At 42.7% G+C, this 25801-nt stretch overlaps 1 protein-coding gene across 4 annotated transcripts in view; it reads right to left on the reverse strand.

Annotated features, from left to right (window-relative positions):
- acaca (acetyl-CoA carboxylase alpha) overlaps nucleotides 1–25801 on the reverse strand; it is a 68097-nt gene that overhangs the window by 36488 nt on the left and 5808 nt on the right. For 2 of the 4 annotated variants that reach the window (XM_083647482.1, XM_083647481.1), the window contains exons 4-34: nucleotides 23795–23933; nucleotides 22746–22855; nucleotides 22567–22648; nucleotides 22366–22464; nucleotides 21824–21930; nucleotides 21605–21715; nucleotides 21263–21472; nucleotides 20982–21152; nucleotides 18428–18589; nucleotides 16962–17125; nucleotides 13831–13981; nucleotides 13474–13577; nucleotides 13146–13373; nucleotides 12794–12944; nucleotides 12544–12678; nucleotides 9300–9446; nucleotides 9026–9214; nucleotides 7497–7597; nucleotides 6931–7019; nucleotides 6538–6662; nucleotides 6330–6443; nucleotides 4755–4868; nucleotides 4571–4660; nucleotides 4318–4436; nucleotides 3164–3187; nucleotides 2557–2688; nucleotides 1861–2004; nucleotides 1592–1694; nucleotides 1347–1454; nucleotides 1182–1238; nucleotides 788–832 (exon numbers count right to left, since the gene is read on the reverse strand). In XM_083647482.1, the coding sequence (XP_083503608.1) occupies nucleotides 788–832; nucleotides 1182–1238; nucleotides 1347–1454; nucleotides 1592–1694; nucleotides 1861–2004; nucleotides 2557–2688; nucleotides 3164–3187; nucleotides 4318–4436; nucleotides 4571–4660; nucleotides 4755–4868; nucleotides 6330–6443; nucleotides 6538–6662; nucleotides 6931–7019; nucleotides 7497–7597; nucleotides 9026–9214; nucleotides 9300–9446; nucleotides 12544–12678; nucleotides 12794–12944; nucleotides 13146–13373; nucleotides 13474–13577; nucleotides 13831–13981; nucleotides 16962–17125; nucleotides 18428–18589; nucleotides 20982–21152; nucleotides 21263–21472; nucleotides 21605–21715; nucleotides 21824–21930; nucleotides 22366–22464; nucleotides 22567–22648; nucleotides 22746–22855; nucleotides 23795–23933 (3825 nt within the window). The remainder of the gene's footprint in view (nucleotides 1–787; nucleotides 833–1181; nucleotides 1239–1346; nucleotides 1455–1591; nucleotides 1695–1860; nucleotides 2005–2556; nucleotides 2689–3163; nucleotides 3188–4317; nucleotides 4437–4570; nucleotides 4661–4754; nucleotides 4869–6329; nucleotides 6444–6537; nucleotides 6663–6930; nucleotides 7020–7496; nucleotides 7598–9025; nucleotides 9215–9299; nucleotides 9447–12543; nucleotides 12679–12793; nucleotides 12945–13145; nucleotides 13374–13473; nucleotides 13578–13830; nucleotides 13982–16961; nucleotides 17126–18427; nucleotides 18590–20981; nucleotides 21153–21262; nucleotides 21473–21604; nucleotides 21716–21823; nucleotides 21931–22365; nucleotides 22465–22566; nucleotides 22649–22745; nucleotides 22856–23794; nucleotides 23934–25801) is intronic. The other 2 variants (XM_083647484.1, XM_083647483.1) reach the window with 1 other exon arrangement.

A 25801-nucleotide genomic window follows, 5' to 3' on the forward strand; every position in this document is an offset into this window, starting at 1 on the left:
AATCGAATCGAATCGAATCGTAGACTTGTATAATCGAATCGTATCGAATCGTGAGATCAGTGAAGATGCACAGCTCTAGTGCTACATCTGACTGATTTCGTCAGAGCAGGCATTTGTCCTTTTCACCCAGACACTTCTCTGAATACAGCCTGGTAGTCTTGTCTGACGTTATCAGATCAAGTGTCCCACTTGCCAAAACAGCCAGACCCATTGTAGATGTGCTCATCAACTCAAAGCCACATCATAAGAGGTCAGCAATTGTACACACGCTGCAAACATCCACAGACATGATTTGATGCTTTGATTGTGCATCGTATTCACACTCCAGTGAGCTTAGAAACGTATTTGAGTGTGAGCATGCAGAATGGTTTACAATGTGAGCAGGCCAATTCCAGAGCTACTGAAAACCTGTAGGGCCACATAATGACAGTGACACCAATGAGGGTGATTAGCTCTCATCAGATGCTGCTGTCCTGTCAAAAGAAAATCAAAGGCCTATTGTCACTATGATGGCAAAGGGGACAGAATCGGCTATTTCCCCAATTCTAATCCTGTCATTATCATCTTCATCTGAAAGATAGTGGGTGCACTTTTGATAATGGGTCACACATGGGTACAGTGGATAAATGTGGTCCTGTACAGCTCAACAATGGCAGGATTAGGGGTTTGATGCCTACTGGGGCCGGGCTAGCCATGCTAAAAATACATGCACACTCATGGTACTGCAAGATGACAAACGGAAAAAACAAGCCGTCTGTCCTGATTCCCATAGTCTTCCTCTACTTACATGAAACCTTTGGTCCACCTCACAGTTGACCTGCTTCCTGAAATCCTGTCATCAAAAACACAGCAAAAGCAAGACATACAGAAAGACATAGAGAAAGGGGTACAGAGAGAAATATAGGATGAGGAGCGCAGGGGATAGGGGAAGGATTGAAAGAGGTAAAAACAAGCCAAATTTGAGATGTAAATTATCTTAAATTATGGAAATTACCACAAAAAATGCCATTCCATACAAAACAAATGACCAAACACAATTACACACAAAAAACAGAGTTTTGCAGATAATTTGAGAAATCATTGATACATGTTACTCAGATGAAGAGCACTGGTAACAGGCAGGGCAGCAGCTAGTGTGGAAACGGGTCGTTAACTTGGAAAACATGAAACGGGATCCTAACCTTCTGAGCCACTAGGAAAGTCAGCCTGCGGATGCCATGTTCAAACAGCAGGGACTTCTGGGATTGAAGAGAAACAAACAGGATGAGAAAATCTGAGTCCTCTCAAACCTTTAACCGTCTCCGCCAAAAGGAAGAGACATGGAGGCCTTGTTGTGGATCACTAACCTTTGAGTGAGTGAACTCCCGGAACATGGCTGCCAGGCCGTCATCATCGATATCACTGTCAGTCTTTATAGCCACATTCAGGATATGGATAGGCTCATCCAGGAGACTCTGGGTGACAAAACAAACCCACTCGTCATTCCAAGGAAACAGTCATACCAGGAAATGTCAATGCTGTGTATAATTCTTCCTTTGAGAGTGTATTTTGCATGGAATATCTGAATACAAGTCTCTGTTCCTATGTTCACCTTGTTGTCCTCTTCCCCGTACAAGACAGGATTACCTCCCTCTGGGAAGGTGGGACTTGGGGGAGGAGAGTCAGAGAAGCAGCTCAACACATCTGTAATGTTCCTGTGGAGGTGGCCAATCACAGTTAGCCTTGCATTACATGTGCAATATTGACACAATTTAATCACAACTGTAAATTGCAACCTTGTAGGAGTGGGACTATCCAAACAACTAACCAACCTAACAAATAAGTCCACGTTTCGAACAATTTAAAAAAAAAAGGACTGACCTGGCGAACTCTTTGAAGGAGCGGAAAGAGACCATAGCTCCCATACGCTGACACGGTGGCGTGAAGGAGGTGTCGAGCAGAACGTCACTCACGCTGTTCACGTGCACCATGCCGTAGTGGTTTAGGTTGGACGAGAACGACATCCTGGGGTGTCGACAAAGACAGCAGTTACAATGGGAGTCTGCCATAAAACTAGACTCACTGACTCTTTGAAGGTCTTCCCCTCCACCGTTAAGACCCTCATGACCGTTTGGATCCCACAGCTCTAGAGTATCAGGTAGAGATGATTGGATATAAAGCATTCTGACGCCTCATTCACCGGTATGCCAATATCCATTAAAACATGGTGCCATCTCCTTACTCACAACACAAATGCCACGTGTAGTGTAGGGGCCTCTACAGCAGAGACAAAGCATGTATTGTGAATGAGGGTCAGACTCAGAATACAGCAAGTATATCAATTCCACTTGTTTAGATTGAAGTTCAGTGAGAAGTAATGGATCCACGACAGACTGCTGAGCCCACACACCAGGTATGATGAAAAACTAAACAGACAACAGACTAAAACAACAAGCCACCAATTCCCCCAGCAGCTTGAAGCATTCAACCAGGTCCACTGTGGCTGTTAGTCCTTTCATAGGAAGAGGGTAATCCCAGAAGTTACACCCACTCAAAGTACTTTTTTAAGTGTCAAACCTGTCCACAGATTCCAAATCTGAGGCATTATTCTCCTCTGTATTAGCATCCTTAGATTTGCTATCCTGTGCTTTAAGGTCCTGGCTCTTAGATTCTCGTAATTTATTGTCCAGAAGTGGAGCAGGGATTTTCCTGGTAGGACAGTCACAGGTTTCAATGTATACAGTAAGATAGCATTTCCCAAAATGTCATTTTCATTTTCTTACAGTGTATAACATGAAATTAATTCACTGGATATTATCCAACACACAATATTGAAGCACATACATACAACGGTTAAGCATGTGTAAAACACTAAAAGCACAAAAACACATACAGACTAACACACACAAACATACACACTCAAAATGACAGAGGCTGAATGTCAAAGGCCATGCTGTTGTCAGTCAAATTAAAAGATGAATAAACTACACTCCAGTTACTACATAAGATTCATTTTGGTGGTAACATTCAAAGCCTAAAACCATAGTCAAACAACTAGTTGACTCAACAACTTGTTGAATTCAATTTGTGGAGAATAATTTGTTTGACCATGCAGCAGGTAGTCTACAATCAGTAGCAGTCTATATTTCAGTATTGGTTGGAATAAGAAGAATGTTTACTCTACCTGTTTAGAGTGGGGATGTTCCCTCTGCAATCAAACAACAGTGATGATTACAAGTGGTTAGTGGCAGGCATCATCAGGAGAGGAAGACAGTCAAGCTGTAGTAATGTGTGTGCGCACCTTATACTTTTGAAATCGTTATGATTTTGCTGATCAATAGCAGTTGTATTGACCAATATACAAATAAATGAACTGAATATTAATTAAAAATAAATAACAAATAAGGGAATTATAATCTCTTTGTAATCGTTGGACACACATTTCAATTTCCTGACTGCTCCCTCTGCAACATGCAAAATGATGTCCGAAGCCCTCCTTGCACTGAGGAATAGTCAGAGCAGAGGAAGGCCATAATTTTACACTCTCATGCCACCTTCAGTTTATACAGTAAGTGTGTATTATGAAGAGCCAAACATGAAGGTTAATAATATATTTTATGAAATCATAATGCCATAAGATGAGTGTGATGGCATTCAAAGGAGTTATACAACTAATCGCATGAACAAACTCAATCCGACAGTCGGCAAAGAAACACAGGCACTGCAAAGCACCAAGAAGCATCAAAACGTATAGACATACACTACATACAGTACACACACTGAATACATTACATTAGCAGGATGTAGGACATAAGGACAACAGAAACGACAGGGTCTGTCACAAGTCGTTTTCTCAGATACTGAGCGTGTACAAGGCAAACTCTGAGTTTGTCTGTACTTTCTCTCTGTGTTCAGAGTTTCATCTGGCATAGAGGCAGCTACTCTTTTTCCAGGACGAACAAGGGAGAGCAACTCACACGGGAGTCTTGAGGCTGGGGACCTTATAACCATGGCACTCACACACAAAGCAGGAAAAGTATGTTTGTTCTTGTCAAATACCTTCTTTGGCACGGGATTGCAAGTAAAGCACAGAGACTCAGAAAAATACTTAAATATTTGACTTAAGTATTAATACTTTGTTACATTACACCACTGCATTTTTGTCTAATAATAGATCATTCTGATATGGCAACAAACTGTGTCAAAGCAAGTCAATACAGAAGTATGCCTTGTGCACACAAACCACATCTCCACAGATCCTCCAAAGGGGTAGAAGCAGGGAAGGTGATGCACAGCGAGTTGAGTGTGTGTTGGTATGTGTTTGGGGGGGGGGGGTACCTGTTGGGATGTGAGGTGGGAAGCATAAACTGGAACTCTACGATACAAGTGTTGTCCCTCAGCTGCCGATGCTGAACACTGTTGAGCTCATAGGCAATGTATGCTCTGCGAACATACACCTGAGGTTATGAGGAAGAGAGGAGACAGGAAAATACAAGTTAGATATAGTATGTGGACCATTTTCTTTGTGACATTCATTCAATTGCAGTGAAAGCAAAGTGCCTTTCAGCACTGAGATCAGTATTCCTCTCACCTCCAAGGCCGCCATCCTGACCACCTGATTACTGTGGTAGAAGAAGTTGGGCAGAACATCAAAGATGGACGTCTCCGAAAGGATCAGTTTCTACAAAGAGGGGGAGAATTAACCAGCTGGAATACTTCCTCAGAGCATTAGATAAAGCCACAGCTGCTAGTAGTTACCATCTCTCAATCCATACCTGCAGGTTCTCGATGCAGAACTGGTGTCCGTACATGTCAATGGCAGAGAGGAAGATGGACTCCACCTGGTTGTGTCGGAGCTCATAAGATGGGAGGTGGGAAGCTATCAACACCTGGGTAAAGATGATCAATGTGGAAAGTATTTTACTCTCAAATGTTTTCATTCATAAGTGGGCTAGGTGAAAGCTAACACTGTTAAAAAGGCCATCTGTTCCTTGTGGGAGCTGCATGCGGACTGATAACAGCAAAGTAGTTTTGACATGTTATTTTACTCAAAATAATGCATTTGACCATCATTTCAAGTAGAATGATACCACCCAAGTAAGAATATTTCAAGTGTTTCAAGTGCTTTACTGAAATATTTGGACCATATAATGATAATACAATTATCTCAACCTTAAAAGGTTACATATAGGTGCCAAAAAGCCATAAAATCACATCAAAGAACAAAGAAAAACAACAACTATCATTCAAGTTTAAACAGTAAGTGTGCAGCTGTAGCATTTATTTAAAAATTTTTTTTTTTTTTTTACTTTTCACTTTTCAACTGAGCATGCAGACAATTAAAATAAGGGTGCAATGCATGCTTTTGCACCCCCATAGAACCGGGCCTGCATGAGAACCTTGAGTATTTTCCTGTTTTTTGGCTTAATATTGTTACACATATAACATTTACAAGGTCTATAGATCTATTGTGTGATTTGCCTACTTTAAGTTTATTTTTACATGGTTATGACCATGTAACTTACACGTGAAGATGCATGCATTGGCCTCATGATAGTAACCGGACAGCATGCATCTAGACAGAGTAGATTGTAGATAGTTGTAGGTTACCCGTAAGACAGTAATAACCATAGCTCTATATGTTCATGTTATTGTAGGTTTATTACAGATATTTTTGGTTTATTATAGCCTACTGTATTATCGGTATACTATGCTAAAATTACTGTTAATGCCATCTGTATACTATAATAGAAAGAAAGAAATATGTTACTATATTATCTGTATACTTATTCTGTGTTTTGTATTCCGTTTGTTTACAAAAACCACCAGTTTCACAACTTTCACTACTGCCGGATTAACTACCATAAAGCATAGAAATAAAGGAACTCTTTATTTCAACAAGGCCTGGTCATTGGAACTCCTCTTCTACAGTAACACCAGAGTTCGAACCATAATTTGGCCCGTTTACTTTTTTTTTAACCAAAATCATGTTATTCCCACAATTTCCCTATTATTATCTTTGAATTGAAATAGACTTTTGAACTGTGACCACTTTTATATAAAAATCCTGCATTTTAAAAAATTCAAGTTTTTCACCTTTCAAGCTGAAGTATATTTCACAATTTATTAGAAGGATAAACCCCTTGAGATGAACCATCTCGTTTTCGAGGGGGTCCTTAGCACAAATATACAGAAGTCTTCCATTTGCTTTCATCCAACTAATACCGTACATTATTTCCATTTACTGTACAGTTATAGTTACTATTGTATACTGTAAGATGGATAAGATGTCATCTAGCACCATTAATCTTTACAGAATGCAAATCAAAAATGAAGGGTCAACATCGGACCTGTCGGGCACGCAGTGCCACCTTGGCATTGGTGGTCTTGCTGAGCTGGGTGAGTTCAGTCAGGATGGTCATCAGCTCATCTGTCAGTGTGGGATCACGGCCACACAGCTGGTCCTAGGCGCACAAAATTAGAACATAGCAAACTTGTAAATCTGTCTTCATCAGTTACAAAGGCATGGTTAATTATGTAGTAAGGAAGGAGACTTACAATCAGCATAGTAACCAGTAGGTTCTTCTTGGTGACTTGGGCATGAGAGAAGATGTAGTTGAGCACATTGGCCATGTCACCTTTGTTTTCCTCACGCAGTGCGAACACACACTTGTCATAGTGTCCTGTAAATAAGTAAGCAAATAAGGTCATTAGTATAAGATAAGAGCCTTAGTACATATCTGAAGTCAAGCAGCCTCAAAGATGCTGAGATGTTCACGGTGAAACAGTTCCCTCAAGTGGAAAAACAGAGTAACTGCAACTCTTTGACCCCTTGAAGACAGCAAAGCAAAAGCCAATACACTAAATAATCTCCTTATATATAACAACAGGTCACCACAGTAAACTCTTAAAGCAAAAACAACAATGTGTTCAGTAGCTGTTGTTCATCACCATTCTGGAACTGGATCTCTACTTTCAGGTACTGTCTGAGCAGGTCCATCACCACGGCCTTCATGTGACCACGAATGCCACTGCGATACCTGTCAGAGAGAGTAACAGTCAGCTCTGAGGGAAAGACAATGTGTATTGTGGTGTGCGGTTATCTTATTAAAAACTCATGGACAGATAATAGATTTGTACATCTGTGAACCGGGGGGGATCTACTGAGGAAGAAAAGATGTGAGAATGAATGAAGTGTTTAACCACACTGAGCACCAGGTCCCAGTTGCACAAAGCACCTTAGGTTAAGATTTCCCTTAGGGTCCGAGTTAAGGTGTCCATATAATAGAATCGGCTGCACGAAACACGCTTAAATCTTGTGCTTATGTTTTCCTTAAAACGTTTAACCTCATGGAGAAGATTTAAGGGCATTTTGCGCAGCCGATTCTATTTTATGGACACCTTAACTCTGACCCTAAGGGAAATCTTAACCTAAGGTGCTTTGTGCAACTGGGCCCAGGTCTGCACACTCCTTTTGGGTTATAGGATGCATCTTGGCTTTATGTCAGGATACTCACTTCTGCACCAGCTGGACGATGCTCTGTGTGTTCATAAAGAAGACCTCTCTCTCTGACTTCCTGTTAAGAGTAGCAGCATGGCTGTCAAGGATGTTTGCAATCTGGAAACAAGGGAGACAAACTGTTAATTCCCACAAGCATGTATGCCCCATGGCAGTAAAGACCCATCTGATAATCTGTTCCTGTTACACCTAAACTAGTGTACAGGTACTCTCAGGATTAGGTGGAATATTGTCGTGGATATCCAAAATGATCCTAACATTTTAAATTAGAATTAGATATAGAGCTGCATATAGTTAGTCGTGTGATTATGCTGTACGACTACTAGACTTTGTTTGTTACTCGTGGCTATTCAGGCTATTCATCAGATTTGCATGAATATCAAATAATCTAAAATCTATCTAGACCAAAACGTTGCACAAGTGATAGAAACAGAAGATCCTGTGTGATGTTAACACAAATCTTGCAACTTCTGTGAGGAGAGACATCTGCTCACATTATCAACTATGATGTAAGACTAGATCTTAGAAACTCATTGTAAACTGGCTGCTGCATGCACGCACGCGCGCGCACGCACGCACACACACACACACACACACACACACACACTTTCTGCTTATCCTCACTCCGACAAACTCAGTTACTTGGATGTATTTTGAAATAATATGTTTGCACAACAAATAGTACTAAAAGTCAAGGGGGAGGAGGATTTTTCCAGCCACTGTAAGACCTATGACACTCTAAATGGGATATTGCAGTTGAGAAATCGTACTGCCAAACTAACGCCAAAATATCTTTTGAAAGACATTGTAGACATTGTTCACCCCCAATGTGGTTTTTTCAGTCAGAACGCTATGAAAATCATGTTGAGAGCGCTTCCATTGTGCACAAAACACAGTGCACGGAGTGTTTTTTTTGTGCTTCCTTTTGTTTTCCCCTGCAGTCGCGTACAGTACAGTTTAGGACACAAAGACCACACGGACGGTAGCCAGCTGGTTTTGTCCGTTTGATGTTGTTGACTGTCAACATGAAAGCCAGATTATTGCCAATTCTGGCAGCAGCGGCGGTTGAGGATCCCTCTGGGAGGAGAAGAGGTAGGATGAGTGAAAAGACGAGCAGCGCGCTTTTCCTCCAAATGTTCAACTTTTTTCAGCTTAAAAACGCCCAGAGTGCTCCGCCAAAAAAACTAGACGCCACCAGCGTTGAAACACCAGGTGCGTTCCTTGAAAGAGGAGCGCGTTTAGCGCGTCCTTACATTGAGAATGAATTGCAGAAAGGCGCTGGGAGCTCAAATGAGCGCGTTGTGTGCGATCACACTTTACAGAATTATTCCAATACGCTTAGAACATTATTTCACAGATGACCTGTTCTTTTTGTATTCCCATGGGACAACCTGAACATTTTAGAGCAGACAAGATTAGCATTACAAAAAATAGCAAAGCACAGAAACTCTGGTGTGCACAACAAGTTTTACTTGAAACAGTTTATGATAATTATATTTAATAGATGTGGTTAGGTGTGGTGTGTACCTGCTGGCTAGGGAACTGGCAGAGCACAGAGGTGATATTGCTGGCATACTGAGCCATCTCCTTCTTGATAGACTTCTCCACAGCGGGGGGGATGCGACCGGAAACACTGGTCATGATGTCTTGCAGCTCCAACAAGGGTAAGGAGGGATCTCGCATGGTCTTCATCAGCCTCTCTACCCACTCCTTCAACTGTGAAAATACAAAGATAAGAAGCTTATTAGAAACTGCTTGGAGTTAGCGGAGCTGGTGTCTGAGCCTGTGTGAGAATTCTCACCTTGACGCTGAAGAAAGGTTCAGGAAGACAGTAACCGTTCATGATGTCAACCAGGTGGTCCAGTGTGTTGTGGAAAACTCTATGTAGCTTCTCTCCTCTTAATGCTACTGCCTGGATGGTGGGCAGGGGCCCTGTGTGCAGCTCTGCCTACAAGACAAACACAAGCATGCATACATTTTGGCAACTTGTACCCCAAATAAATGCGGGTTGGATTTTGGTCTGAATAGGTCAGTAGCTCACAACCCTAAAATATCAGTCAAGGTTATGACAGTAATCTTCCAAGGTATAGGCGCAATCATTTATAATACATCTGAATATGTCTCACAGAAACCCAGGAATCACTGGATAGCTGCGGTCAATGAAATAATCAGGGATGCAAACTCATGTATGGTGAAAAAAGAGAGAGATTTACACTGCACCATCGCAACAATTATTTCACGATTTCTCTATAAAACGTGTCCATTGACAAGAACAACGAAAGCAATTGATACATTTCTGTGCTGAATGAGTGAATATTCAACAAACGGCAGCATTATTAATCAATAAAGAAGAACTGTGGAACACCCCAAGGGTCACCTGGTACAAAAACAATATGGCAGCTTAGTGGGCACGGTTTTATTACAACTTACTTCTAAACCGTGCCCATGGATTAGTAAACCATGTGCACAGATTTGTAATATATACTGGTAACATCAAAGAGGGACTTTTAGGCCTATATGAGCCAGAGCTATTACACACAGCTTGTCTACATTCTGTGAACTCTAATAACCATTAGGCACCTGGCTGAGCATACTGTATGGTGTGAACCATAACCATTGATTACCGTAATCACAAAATCACATCAGTAGCAGGTTTAATTTATGATCCAATGTGTGTTTTAGTGACAATATGAATTAACCTGTTACTCCCTATACATCATTACATGTTATATGCAGCTCTGTGGGCCACTCTAGTGTCCCTGTTTGATGTTATCAAAAAATGTCTGCAAAAAAATGGTTGCTGTCAAATAAATTGCAGCTTTTTAAACTTGTAAAAAGGAGGATTATAACGGTTATAATCCAGGGCTCAGAGCAGGCAGAAAACGCAGTTTTCGAAATATTTTCTTTGTTTTATATAAAAACCTAGCCTCAATGCGAGACTCTTCAGTCATTCTTCCTTCAGAGTCTCGGATGCGTGGTCCCCACAGCCACTGCAACACCTGCTAAGTGGCTGCACGCGATATACACGCTATCAATCACAATAAAACTGTTCCTACCTCCGAGACAATGTTGTTATCCAAGATGCCGGTGCCCTGGAACTCCCAAATAGTGCGTACTTTCCAATACCGAGCCCTTTTTCACATGCCAGTGCCAAAGTTTTTAGGTGCTCCACAGCGCCGGATGTATCGGTTCGGTGCTCAGTGGTTGGGAGGGTGTAGTGCAGCTTACAATTTTGAGCATCGGCTCCGCCATGTGAAAAAGGGCTCGGTGTTGGAAAGTACGCACTATTTGGGAGTTCCAGGGCACCGTCATCTTGGATAACAACATTGTCTCGGAGGTAGATACAGTGGCTGTGGGGACCACATATCCGAGACCCTGAAGGAAGAATGACTGAAGAGTCTCGCGTTGAGGCTAATAAAAACCCATCTGTAAATAATGTTTATTATAGTCTAGTTTCCAAATCCAGGTCTAAACAAGGATATTAGACATACCAAACACATAAACATATTGGAAACAATACTTTCCTCTAATCATGGAACCTAAATCTATAGGTTAACGCCTGATTACGCTACAACTGTAAACAACATGATTTTGGCGTTACCACGGACACAATATGTGCACGTTATGATTGCAACCAGATAATGTTAGCTGTAACGTTATATAAACTGTGCGATTACAGGCAATCACTTGTTTTGGCAGATGCGACATGGGAGTGCACTGTGTAGCAGACGCTGTGTCTGAGTCAGCCGGAGAGCCTACCTCACATGGAAAGACAACTTCCTCTCTGCTGGTTGTGCGACAGTGCAGAGCAAGTTAATTTGTCGGCGGTTAAATTGTCGACCAATTGTCAAACGGTTTGCCGTTTTCCACCCGTATTCAGTCCACGCATATCGCCGAGTTTGTCCCAATCCTCACGTTTTAACATTACCGCGCGGTAGTTATGGATCCCACAGTTGTTGAAATTCACTTGGCAAGACCTGCCCCTCATGTCTTCTGACTGGCTAACCGATGATGTAATCCTAAATTGGCCGGTCACCCATTTTTACAAGCTCAATGACTACATGAAGGTGACGTAATGTCATAGGACAGAAGTGGTCTGGCGTAACTCGAGTAACAATGGATTTGGTCGGGGTATCTGACTAGGGATGTTCTAAATAAATCTGAACCGTTTGGTTTGAACAAGTAAAACTATTTTTCTAAGCATTTTACGAAATGTTTATGGGAAAATAAATGGCGGACGAAAATCTTTGGTACAGTGCTGAAGCAGGAAGTGACGTTGCCTCTCTATAGACTTGGTGGCCTGAATGGGGGGTTGAAGTGAAAAAGGATTTCAGTCTAAATACTAAGCTGTTGTACATAATTCAGTGTTTCATATACAGGTGTAGTGTGTAAAGGCCAAGACATGGTCCAGCGAGGCACCCAGGCACGGGGGGCGCACGCCAAATATGACGTCATTGAGCTGGGTGCGTCGGGGGCGAGGCCTCCACAACCACTAGCGCATACCTGGAGATTTTCCTAGCAACGCGTAGCTCCCGTGGCACGCTGCGCTTTGCAGGAGACAGGGAGAGAAATGAAATGAAGAAGTACGTACACCGAGCCGTGTCTTGACCACATTTCTTGACCCATGTGGTAAAACTTTGATTTCTACCTCTTCATTTTTAGTCATTTCAAGTAAATGTGCTGTGTTGAGAGAGATAAAGCAGCACAAAGTAGGCTAACAAGGTTGAGAATTGAAAAAACACCTATTTACATTCAGCAAAAACAAGTTTGGTGATTCTATTCATGTGCTGATACGGTCGTTTGAGAGTGAAACCGCAGTACTGCACATAAAGGCGCTTCATTGTGACTTTTCATGGGCCGTTTCTCACTATCACTGTACAATCTGAGCAGCCCTCTGGCCATGAAAGCCTCGGTCCCAGTGCGGAATGCGTGCACGATTTGTGGAGGTCTGCCTCGCGGTGCCTCGCTCGACCATGTCTCAGCCTTTAGTGAGACATACCTGTTGCACTCTGCATATACAGGTGTAATGTGTTAGTGAGACATACCTGTTGCACTCTGCTAGGATCATCCAGTTGCAGCTTTGCAATAACACAGCCGGGCTCCAGTGCAGCTCCAGTCCTCTTCACATAGTGAATACAACCAGACTCCGCAGCTGTCAGAGTCATCACCATCTTCATCACCTGGAGTACACAAGCATACAGTTCACATCTATACAACCTAATGTATCACATGAAAACAAAGTGAACCGGAGCTGAATGCATGTTTCATGTGTGTCATACACGAGCCTAAACACACCTCTATCTCAACATAGCACTGGCCAGCAAACACATGCCCACCGTCCTCTACTGTGTACTGGATGATCTTTCCAGCCGAAGGAGAACGTAGCAGCGAGGGATCATTCTCCTTCTGAAAAACACAAGTCTTGTTCCCAATCGTGATGCGGTACCTGCGGGCGGGGGGGAGAATTAGTCTTAATAAAGTTTCAGAGCCAGAACCACAAGATTAGGTGCAAGCTTTTAACTCTTGTCAATATTGATCATAGGTAAATATCCTATTTTATTTATTAGGTGGCACCTGCAATGGCTGGAATTCCCCTTTTGGACCAATGGAGTTGACCTAAATCTTAAGTTTTTGTTTTCTGCCTTACCTGTCCACCTCCTCCTTCATATAGGTGGTGTAGCTGCTGCCGTCGTAGGAGAGGAGAAGGCCTCCATCGCTGAGCCGATGGACGTCCACCTCGGACGAGGAGCTGTTCATGATGACCACATAGGAGTTGGGAGACTGGCGTGTCACCTTCAGGACATACTTAGTGCCTTCGTAGATCAGCTCCACCTCCACAGTGTTGAGGAGTGTGTGTGCCGGCAGCACCTGGCCCCTGGACACAGAGGGTAGACAGACAGTATATGTGTTGTTTGAAAGTAAGTTGCATCCTGTACAGGAAGTGCATGAAATGGATGACTACTGTGAAACAACACCTTTCCAGAGAGTGCAGGAAGTTGGACACACTGTTCCTCAGATTGACATCTGCCACATGAAGAGCCCCGCTCACAATTCCCAGCATGGTGTCTGGACGCTCCGCCTACAAACATTATTTTTTTTAATGGGTTTTTTTGTTGATTGAGAGCAGAAACCCATTTAATTGTAAAATTAATGTAATAAGTAGTTTAAAAATGTGCAGTTTTTTGGGGAAGATGCATGTTATAATGACACAGAATGGCAGAATTCAGAAATTAGACAAGTATGTTATGATCATCTCAAGACAACACATAGAAATCCCATTATAACTTTCTAGTGGAGCAACCAATGGGCACAGCAGGGACATCTCTGCATACCTGCATCTTCTCTGAGATAAGCCTGTCCAGCCAGCCTGTGTCGATGGTGTTGAGCTGGAAGCTCTCCGTCTCCAGCAGCTTGATGAGGTACTCCACCGTGGTCCTGAAGTCTCCTCTGATTGACAGCTCCTTCAGAGCCACAACCATGTTGCTACCGAGACAAAGACAAAACCAGATGTGTAAGTCGTATTTAACAATAAATATATGGATTTTGACCAAACACCAGTTCCTCTTGTTGACAGTACAAGGCTCGTAGTAGAGATGAATCGGTTACCGGTTTAATGATAAACTGCGATAAAATTTCCGATGGTTAGTACTACCATTTCAAATTGTAATTATCATTAAAACCGTGACGTTTGATTACCGTGCTTTCTCTCGGGAAATGCTGTCCAGCCACAAGCTGTGTAAGCCACCAGCAGCTTGCTGGCAGCAAGAAAGTCTCCCTCAGTCTGGCACACATGTGCAGTTGTCATTGTTTGGCATTTGCAATGGGAAAAATGGCGGAAGCCGGTCCCTGGGATGTTTTCTTACTTCACGTGTTCGTCCGCGACTCCAGAAACAAGTATAAACAAACAGAACTACGCATCCATGTCGGGTGTCCGCCTCAATTGGGAGTATATCTAGGGCTTAAGAGGACTAACATTAGATCTGATGTGTGGTCATGTTTTGGCTATGACAAGAATGCAGAGGGACACCTGGTGGAATAGTCTGCAGAACATGCAACAAGAAAATCGCTGCGAATGGGGGCAACACTAATCTTACGAGCCATCTCCAAGTCAAGCTCTTCATCAGTCTGATGAAGAGCTTGACGCTCGAAACGTCACTACTTTCTTGGTGCTAAATAAAACCACTGGAAACAGAGCCCTGCAGTGTGCGAGCTACTTTTATTGATTTTTTGCACTGTTTTTCAAACCTTCAGCTCAGCACCTGCCTTCATTGGGTTTTGGATGTGCGTGCGCTTTGTCCTCGTTGTCTGTCTAACTTGTCAATATTGTAACATTAAACTGAAGTTTTTAGTGTTAGGACACAGGCTGCAAACTAACGTCAACATTATTCCCCATTGCACTCACGGCACCATGTTAAAATCAGGCAGTCATCGAATTGGTTGTAAAAGTGTCCAAACAGGTGAAACACTTGCAACTAGCATCAATCTCTTTGTGACTCTGCATGTGGTCATTGCATATACTCAAATCCAACACCGAAGGTAGAGTGTGTGTGTGTGTGTGTGTGTGTGTGTGTGTGTGTGTGTGTGTGTGTGTGTGTGTGTGTGTGTGTGTGTGTGTGTGTGTGTGTGTGTCTGTGTGTCTGTGTCTGTGTGTGTACAATAGGCTTATTATTTAGGTTACAGAGGTCTTGTGTCTCGGGTTACGGGTATTTCAGCTAGGAGAGTCCTGATTAATGCAAAGCAGGCTGAGGTCAGGCAGCACTGGTGTGGACTTAGACTGCAGGGGAAACTAGCGTGTCTAGGATTTGCTGACCATTCAGTCTCACACTCAGTTTTTAAGAACGCTGCGGTTGGTGAGGACATTTTAAAGTTTGCCATCAAAGCGAGACTGCAAGTGCTACCCACGAAATATAATCTGTCTACCTGGTACCCCCACATTCACAATCCATTTTGTTTGAACCATCCAGATTCACAGCACCATCTAGAATCCACAGCACACATAACGAATGGATGTCATGCATACAAACAACTGTACATAGCTCGCCATGACCGTATTGTAAATATTGTGTCTGATGCAGTCCATAACATCATGCCTGCTAGTGCAGTACTATATAAGCACAGTAGAGTGGTACCAGAGTGGTTTGAGTCTGCCTGTGATGTCTTTGCTAATATCCCCAATACACCCGACGCTGTTTTTGTTGACACCAGCCATAAGCAGGTGCTGATGCTAGAGGTAGGCTGTGTCTTTGACCTGTACATGGACCAGGCATTCCAAGACAAATATATAAAATACCAACCACTACTCGAGACCATCACGAACCTAGGTTATACCTGTAGATACAGTGTGCTTATATTTGGAAGCCTGGGACATGTACATAAATGCACCATGAGAGGCCTGCAGATTGCTGGCCTGACAAGAGCAAGAGCCAAACAAACTGTCAAATATTGCTCTGTCTCAGCAATTATTGGCAGTCTAGCAGTGTGGAGAAGGAGGTGCTATGTGTATCCATAAGTGCTCAGTATTAATTGACCCTGATATATTTGTTTCCCTGCTTATGAAATGTAATTTGTGGAACCAAATAAAGTATTTAAAATGTGTGTGTGTGTGTGTGTGTGTGTGCCTCATCCCAATCTAACAATACATTTAACAATACTGTTGAAAGCTGTCCAAATACTCCGGATATTGTCATGATCAATGAATCCACCAAGTCTGTTTTAATTTTAGAAATTGGATGTTCTTTTGATTTGTACATGGATACATGCTTCAGCTACAAATGGCCAAAATATCAAACACTTGCAAATGCCATCTCTGCATGTGAGTACAATTGTAAAATTATAGTCTTGATATTTGGTAGCCTGGGGCATGTTCATAAAATGTGTGTGCGAGGACTCCAACTTGCTGGACTGGCAAAAAAAGCTGCAAAACAGTTGGCCAAGTACTGCTCTGTGTCTGCCATCATTAGCAGTCATTTCATTTGGAAAAGACGCTGTCACTTATACCCATAGAGCCTCATGTTTCTTTTTTGATCTGCCCATGTCTATAGCCTACAGATAACATTGTGAGCATGATCTTGTATTGTACTGCATTGACTCTTGCTACTATTGGGTTTTGATACGATTAATGTCTCTAATCGAAAATCCAATAAAGAAATTAAAATGTGTGTGTGTGTGTGTGAGAGACAGACAGACAAGACAGTGAGATGATGATGATGATGATGATAACAATAATAACAATAACAACAAGCAAATGTATTATTATAATAGTATAATAGTATCATTATTATAATACATTTGCTTTGTAAATGATTTCAGTGAGTCTCTCAGTACTTTTTGAACATTTTCAGCAATTTTTTACGAATACCGTGATAATACCCTAACTATTTTGGTCACGATAATCATGATGTGAAATTTTCATACTGTTTCACGTCTACCTCGTAGTGATTTCAAGAGGATTATGTGCACTCACGAGATTGCTTCTTCACGATTCTCTCCCCAGGAGAAACAGTGGCCAAACTGTGAGTCTGCAAACTCATGCAGGCCTCCAGCCGCCGCAACACTGAAGTATCCCCATACATTCTTATTGCTGCGGAAATTCAGTTCCTGCACCGTCCCCGAGCTCGGCTTGAAACCCTGAAACAAGCACATGCATACAAGCATTTCCTTTCAGCACTTTCCACAATCTGAACTCTGGGGAAAGAGCTGATTTCATATTTAGACAAGTCTAAAATGTCTAACATAATAATAATAATAATAATAATAATAATAATAATAATAATAATAATAATAATAATAGTGTTACAAAGTGGTAAACAAGACTGATTAAAAAAGGCACTTAAGCTGCCTAAAGCCCCACCATAAACACCATGATATATTAAACATAACCACTTATGCTAAGGAGTCGTGCATATTAGTTAGCAAAGATATTTTATGAAAAGAAAAGAAAACTTGTCTACATGCCACATAGATGATGTAAATATGAACTCTGTTGTAAAATAATTAAGGAGTTATAGTAGTTTCAAGAAGAATGTCTTTTCCTCATTAAACTAACTAAAGCCTAAACCAACCTCCTATTGGCTGGTCTTTGGTTCCAGGTGATGTCACCACCGTTTTTCCTCATTGTTCACCTGGCACCGACCACACTTTTCACCATTAGGTGTCAGGTTTCACCATAAACGTGGGTTAGGTGTTTAGTTACCCTTTTAATATGTAAATGTATGCAGCAAGGTGCTCCAATGTCCATTCAGACTAGGGATGTTCATCAATTATCGAAAATCGATAATCGATCGTTAAGGATTGGAATCGATCCTGTGGCATTTGGATCGATTTTTTAATTATTAAAAAAAAAAAAAAAAAAAAAAAAGGTGGAGCTTCATATAGTCTCTAGTTTTCTGGCTGGGCACGGGCCTTTGTGCCAACAAAACTGTTTTAAACATGAGAAATTCACACCGGCATGCGCCGGGGACAGCAGTGTTGGAGAGGAGACACATTGAAATAAAGAGTTCATTGAGGAGAACACGTTGTCTTTCGTATTTTCTGCCATAGGCATTCATTTTGTTAAAAAAAAAAAAAAAAATTGAAAATATTGAAAATTTTCTAAGTATTAATAAAATCGATAATCGATAATTGATCGTTAATTCTCACCGATTATCGATTTTGGAAAATTTTCAAAATGAACATCCCTAATTCAGACCTACTCTATGTGATGCAAGTATTTCTATGATGTATTGTTCTTGGGGTATTGCGCTCACAAGAATGTGTCTACACACAGACAGACAGACAGACAGACAGATGCCACCATGACAACATTAAAAAAACTGACAACACAAGGGACAAAACCACAACATAAGAGAGTATGCCACTAGAGAAAAAAACATTCGTCTCCATGCAAGTGTAAATACTTTGTGTTGCGTACCAGTTGAGCGTATAGCATACCTCATCAGGGTTTTCACTGGTGATGCGGGCTGCGATGACATGGCCGCGTGGCGAGGGGGCTGTCGACAGACCCTCAAAGTCGATGGGAGAGTCTCCCCAGGGCTGGACCGCATACAGCATCCTGATGTCTTTGATCCGGTGAAGAGGGATACCCATAGAAATCTGACAGCACGCAGTGTTAATTAAGATCAAGCTCATGTTCTTAAACTTAGGTAAAAAATATAGGAAAACAGGCTGACAGATACTGATCACTCTTAACCTACAGGCATAATAAATGGCCTTTGCGTATATCAAATTACATACAATTCCTGCTTCCATGGGATTAATGGGCCCCATCTTCAAAAAAAGGAATAATTTAGCTTTTGCGCTCGTTTAACGTCGTGCGCAATGCAAATTGGGGGCGGGCACAAGCGCATGCCTGTTATAATTGTACTGGGCATAGACGTGCCACATGCCAACACAGGCGTTTCAGCGCTAAAATGTGGGGATAGATGGCATTACCCTATCGTCAGCAGCGCGCAATTACTTTGCGCTAAGAGCTTTGAAAAGCACCTCTTAGGCGCTACAACACTCACTGAGCTTGAGCGCACCATAATCTCTGCGCGGCGCAGCGCAGAAACGTCATTACGCACGGACGTGCCAAGCCAGGACATCAAATTCTGCTGCTAAAATTGGGTAACCAGCAGATTATTCAGTGAGGCAATCAACTTTTATCACATCGCAAGGAGGGGTTATGGTAAATTAATTGAGAAAACTTGTACATTGTAGCCTACTTGCAATAGGCTATTCACCTTCACCTGCTATAACCCGGAGGGTCGTTGGCACCACAGCCGATGTGTCACAAGCTCTCTCCATCTCACTCTGTCAGTGTTTCACCGAGTTTTAATTGAGTCCACTGTAAATCCTCCAATCTTTTCTTTTGTCTCCACCGTTTAGCCGCTGCAAACACGTTTCTATTGTCCCACACCAGTCAACAAAATAACTCGAATTGCATCAAAATTCAGATATTTTTAACAGGTATATGATGTGATGGTGTCGTTATGAGATAGGGATAATATATACAGTCAATAGGCCTACACCTATCCAAATTACGCATGGGGAGCACTACAGCATGCCTCATGCAAACTGTATTACAGGGACTGCAAGACGGGAATCTGATTTGATTGATGTAACACCCAGGCATTGCCAGGGCGGCCACACCTGTGAATAATTCTGGTGGTTAACACCGCCCAAATCCCGTTTGCGCCGTGCATAAATGATTTGGCACGCCTCTAATCTGCATTTGCGCCCGTTGTTGTGACGAGATATGCTTCCCCGCGAGTAATTGCATCGCCACCATATTTTGGGGCTGTTTTAAATTAAAAACAGGGAGGTCACGTCTACCCAAACAATTATATCATTTTTAAACAGTTATGTTACTGTATAAATCATTACAATATGCTCCCGTGAGGTGGGGATGTGTTCAGCTGCTGCCGGGCGGGGGTGCAAAACTCGGCATAACACCTGGACAGCAGACTGCAATCTTCCCTGCCTTAAGGCACGTGCAAACAGGTGCGCAAGCGCAAATAGGGGATATCGCCTGTACCAAGAGAGGGCCCAATGTGTATTGTCGATTTATTTTCTTTGAACGAACTGCAAATTTTTCCAGAACCATGTTTGAGTGTTGTGATTAGTTTTCTGGGCTACTAATAAACAGAGTATTAACCAGATAGGGAGTGCTGTTGTTGCCTTGGAAATGATAGCAGGTGGCTGACTTCCTGTCTAGCGGACAGAGCGTATCCCTCCCACATGAACACCCAATGAGCGTGGCTGCGTGGCTTCAGTGACACTGCCCTTCAGCTTGAGTGCCACTGACCTATATAGACACACAATCCTAAATACTGCAGAACAGACCACGTGACCAACTGCTGTTACAAACACCAGAGCCTACTACAATGTTTCTGCATATCGGCTCCTTCGTTGGCAGCTGGTTGCCATGGAAATGGGGGCCAGTCTAGTGCTGAGCGGTGAAGCGTGCTAACTTTATCTGCTACTGGACAGACACAGGACTGGAGTATATGATGTGTGTGTGTGTGTGTGATAGAGCTGTGCATCTTCACTGATTTCACGATTCGATACGATGCGATTATACAAGTCTACGATTCGATTCGATTCGATTATACGATGCATCTCGATGCATCTCCGATGCATCGCGATGCATCTTAAATTGATGCATCACTTTTTCCGCAATACATGATTTATTTTTTCTCACTTTATTTTTTCTCACTGTGTGGCTACTTTTAAAATAAAAGTGCATTTGGAATTGCATTGTATTATGATCCATAATTAAAATAAACAACTGCATGTACTTACATTCTATTTTATTTGATTATATAAAAAAAAAAAAAAAAATTAAATTAAATAATCGATTTTTGATATTTGTTAATCGATTCAGAATCGTCCTATTAAGCATCGCGATGCATCTCTGAATCGATTATTTTCGGCAGCTCTAGTGTGTGATCTAACACATCATGCTCTCAGTAGTGGTGCAGGTGCGCGTGGGAGTGAGACTGACCTGCAGTTGGGCGGCAGGCAGGTTGACATCAGCCACCATCTCAGTGCAGGGGTGTTCCACCTGGAGACGAGGGTTGAGCTCCAGGAAGTAGAAGCTGCTGTCTTGGCTGTAGAGGTACTCCACGGTGCCAGCACTGACATAGCCCACCATCTTAGCCAGCTTCACTGCACACTGAGGAGGGAAAACACGCTGCCATTACGCATATGAAGGTTCAAACAGCCTTTCTGGGAAGAGGAATTGTTGCTCTACTGTAAGAACAAGCACTGCGAGATGGGTCATACCCTTTCCATGTCCTCAAAGACATCCGAGGTGGCAATGGTCGCAGGAGCCTCCTCTATGATTTTCTGGTGGCGTCGTTGCACAGAACAGTCTCTGCCAAACAAGGATATGGCGTTGCCATACTGGTCAGCCAAGATCTGCACCTCCAAGTGGCGAGCGTGCTTGGCTAGCTGCATGACGAAGATGGGGGACCCTGGAACCTCCGCCTGGACCTAGAGAACCAAGGAGAAAAAGGAATGCAAGTCATCCTCACAGATGCACAAAAACAACTATTATACATTGTATTAGCTCACGCACAGTGACATAAATTAAATACTGGATTTAGGGTGAGGGTTTCCACTCACCTGCCTGTAGAGGTTAGGGAAATCATCAGCACAGTTGACCTTGCGGATGCCCTTTCCTCCACCTCCCTCTGAGGCCTTCACCATTACAGGGTAGCCCACCGTCTCTGCAGCCTGGCAACGAACACATACTGCTTCTCAGCAAGCATACGAAGATGTATGCAAAAGCAAATGTCACATTAATTACACACCATCAACCTGACAGTTAGGAGACATATTTACCTTCAGGCCAGCCTCTACATCCTGGATGCAGCCCAGCTCATACAGATCAGGAGGAACATTGACAATTTTCTTCTTTTGGTCATTCTCTGTCCATTCTACTGTCAGGCCTGAGACACAAACAGTGCATATTGGGCCTTTGCATTTTCACATGAAATTACATGAGGGTGATGGCACACATTTTTTTTATATATTTTTTTGTCTTTGAAAGCACAGGAATTACTTGAAATAATTGGCAGTAAAGACATATTAGAATATTTTTCTGAGTAAAATATTGTTCATACCCCCCAACTAAACATAATTGATGACTGTGAGGAAAATGTAGGTTTCAATTATGGGTTTTTGAAAGAGAAAATAAATAAGAAAATTTTCAAACATGCCAATTTCCCCTCCTTCATGACTGAGTTGCCAAATTAAAAATTCTGTTTACTGTTGTCCCAGGACATTGTCTGTGTTTCTGTTGCCCCAGGACATTTTGGGTGTTTCCTGTTACCCCAGGACATTTTGGCTGTTTGGAGACAGTACCACCCAGAAGCAGGTCTTACCTATCCCACTCCAGGGCAGGGTTGGAATGCCAGCTGTCTGAGCCACGATAGACGAGGCAATCTTGTCTCCAAGAGCCCACATGGCCTGACTTGGGGGACCTAGGAAAGGCAAATCCATTTAAAAAAACAATTCAACTCTTTTCCATAGTCCAGATAATGTGAAGATCAATTAGGTCAACAAAACAGAAAATAATTGTTTACCCATAAAAGCAATGCCATGCTTGTTTAGCAACTCAGGGAGTTTGGGGTTCTCTGAGGCATGACCCCACCCAGCCCACACTGCCTGTAAAGCATTACAATAATAAGTGGTAATCAATTACAAAGTCATTATTTACCATAGATAGAACTATAAATCAAATGAAAACAGTATATTCCCGTACCTGTACAGGTATACGTTTAGCAATGTCCAGAATGAGCTCAACATTGGCGTAGTTGTTGTTATTGGTCCCTCCTGGCACAGGCACGTAATGATCTGCCATTTTGATGTACTCTGCGGAGGACAGACCCGGGGAGAATTAATGAGTCAGTGGCAGTGAAGTGAATGATTTCAGCAAAGCATTTAGTCATATATCTCACTGGTTCTCAATAGCACTGCTATCTTTCTACCAGTTATTAGTTAATTGCATTCACTCTATATCTAGGTGGAAATCAGCCCAATTAGAATGAAAACCAGCAGGGCTTTGGGTTGAGAGCTACTGATTGATTCAGCTTTAACTGCAATCACATACAGTATATGCCTAAATGCCTTATCTTATCAGTTAAATAATTTGTCAGGGTTAGAGATGAAATGGTATGAATATTTCCTATCAGGATTATAGTGACCAAAATGATCACGGTTATCAGTATTATCATGGTATTGTTAAAATGTGCTGAAAATGTTCAAAAAGTACTGATCCAGTCACGGAAATGATTTTACCAATGCTGCACGTCTGCGTCTGGAAGACTGCTAACTTTGGTTGATGATTTTCCCCATTTTCTCCCAATTGTACTTGGCCAATTTCCCCCTCTGCCGATCTGGGGAGAGCCGTAGGCTAGCACCATGCTTCCTCTGACACATGCGCAGTTGCCAGCCGCTTCATTTCACCTGACAGCGGGGAGCTTAACTGGCAGGACGTAGCACGTGGGAGGATCATGCTATTCCCACCAGTTCCCTTCCACCCCAAACAGGCGCCTCGACTGACCAGAGGAGGCGCTAATGCAGCAACCAGGACAGGCTTCCCACCCGCAGACACAGCCAATCGTACCTGTATGGACAGCTGCAGAGTGTGAACTGGCCAGTCCCTCGCTAGGAGCCTTGTGTGTTTGTTCCACCTCATTAAGGCTAGCCCTTAGCTGGGTCAGATGTTTTGCTGCGTCATTAGGCATCACACAGTTTGAGCACTCACTATGGGTTTTACCTCTGCAGAGATAATATCCTAGCAAAACCCACCTGCGTTGGCCTTCAGGTCCTCTGGGGTCACCATGACAACAAAGCGGATTGCTCTTTCATTGCGGAACATCTCGTAGGCCCAGCGGCGGATGGAGCGCATGCATTTGACCGCTGCGATGCCATTGTTGGCTATGAGGACCTGGAAGAGCAAAATAGATGAGTTACTAGTGTGTTTGTTTACTTTCAGGTTAATTAAAAAAACGTATGTGTTAAAGACTTATTTAAATCATTCCATGTATATGTGACACAAAAATGCAATTTATTATTTTGACCGGTAAAAAATATGCTTGGCCGGTGGATTTTTTCGATCTACCAGCCACTTGGCCGGTGAGTCAAAAAGTTTATTTTGGGCCCTGGCTGTGAGATATGACAACTCCTTGTGCTGGATTGAGATATTCCAAAATAGCACGTTTTGTAGCAGTGTTGGGGGTTACTGTAATCACATTACATTTGTCGGCAACGAGTAGTGTAAGGCATTACAGTCCCTAAATCCAGTAATCACATTACAGTTACTAATCAAACACTCAAGTCGTTACTTGCGTTACACAAGTTTTCAGCAGGATCAGGTTTGAATCTGCAGGATTATAGAGAAAACATCAAACGTGGTTTCATTCACTCGATTGCGCAACACAACAGCTGACTGTAAACAACACACATCTTTTGTGTGGCTATAATGGATGGCTGGGGGGAGGGGGGGGGAGTAACGATTGGTTAGGTTTTAGGCATGATGACGAGTGATGATTCATTGGTTCACGCGTCTGTGTCCCTTCAGCCGATCCATTCTTGTAGTATAACTTCCCGAAACTACTACGGTGTCTGCAATGGCTCAACAGACCATTGTAAACACAGTGACTGATCAGATGCGAGCGGAGGGGAAATAGCAGCATGCAGTCTACAACTTTTGATGGGTGGATTATGCACATACTTCAAATTGTTGCAGGAATGGACAGCAGTGTGATGGTAAAGTGCAAACTTTGCTCAGGCCAGAATGTATCCACCACTGTGAACATGACAAATCTCCCCAAGCACCAGAAGGCAACATGCTATTAAAACACAAAGCTGGCAGAGTGGCTGAGTCCACGCTGACCGCTCGACCTGTGTGGCAGCAGGTAAGGTGAAAGGCAGAGATAAACAGGCTTGTTGCATTGTCAGAGGAAATGTTGCCAGTGTCAGATATTTCTATGGTGAAGGCTGTAAGTACGGTAAGGGATTGACGTTATTTTTCTGGATATAGCTATGCAGAACAGAAAGTTGGAGTTGTCTCCCTTTCAGATTAGGATAGGGATTTGTGCTGATATGTGGGCATAATGTAGCGTAAGGCAGAGTCCTGCAACGGGTCGGGTACCCGTGGGTACCTGCGGGTTACCCGCATAAAGCTTGTGTAACAGGTAAAAAAAAATACTTCTATAAATTCACGGGTACGGGCATGGGTACACATGAACTAAACGCGGGCGGGCAGTGCTTGGGCACAATAATTGACTGTATTAGAGCCATCTATGTTTTTGTTGCGCTCACGCTGAATTCACAGTCACTACGGTAATCTCTGGTGCATGACATGTGTGTGTGTGCTGTTCCGGAAGTCAGGCAGACGGAGCGAGAGGAGAGATTTTGTTACCCCCTGTCAAACAGTTGTTTTACGCTTTGTTTCTCTACATAACCGGCATGTTTCAAGTGTGCATACTGCATTGTTTGATGCTACGGACTGCACCACATAAACATTTAAAACTCAGCCGCGGGAGTCAACGTGACTGGAGACAACGAGACGCTCTCTGGTTTCCATAACAACGAACGTGCAAGTGGTGGAGAGATAACGTTAGTTAATGGACATTGTAAAACTGCATTTCTGTCAGCGGAACAGCGATCATAAACGCAGCGTGGATTATACCGGACATGCTTTGGATGGAAATATTTGTTAAGTCTGCTTGTTGCACAACACTGTGTTGTCTGATAGTGCTGACCAGCTGGTTACTGAACTAACGTTAGCTGCTGCTGCTAAGTGCTACTGCT

Source organism: Poromitra crassiceps (genome assembly GCF_964638095.1).
Source record: "Poromitra crassiceps genome assembly, chromosome: 1".
NCBI classification, from domain to species: domain Eukaryota; kingdom Metazoa; phylum Chordata; class Actinopteri; order Beryciformes; family Melamphaidae; genus Poromitra; species Poromitra crassiceps.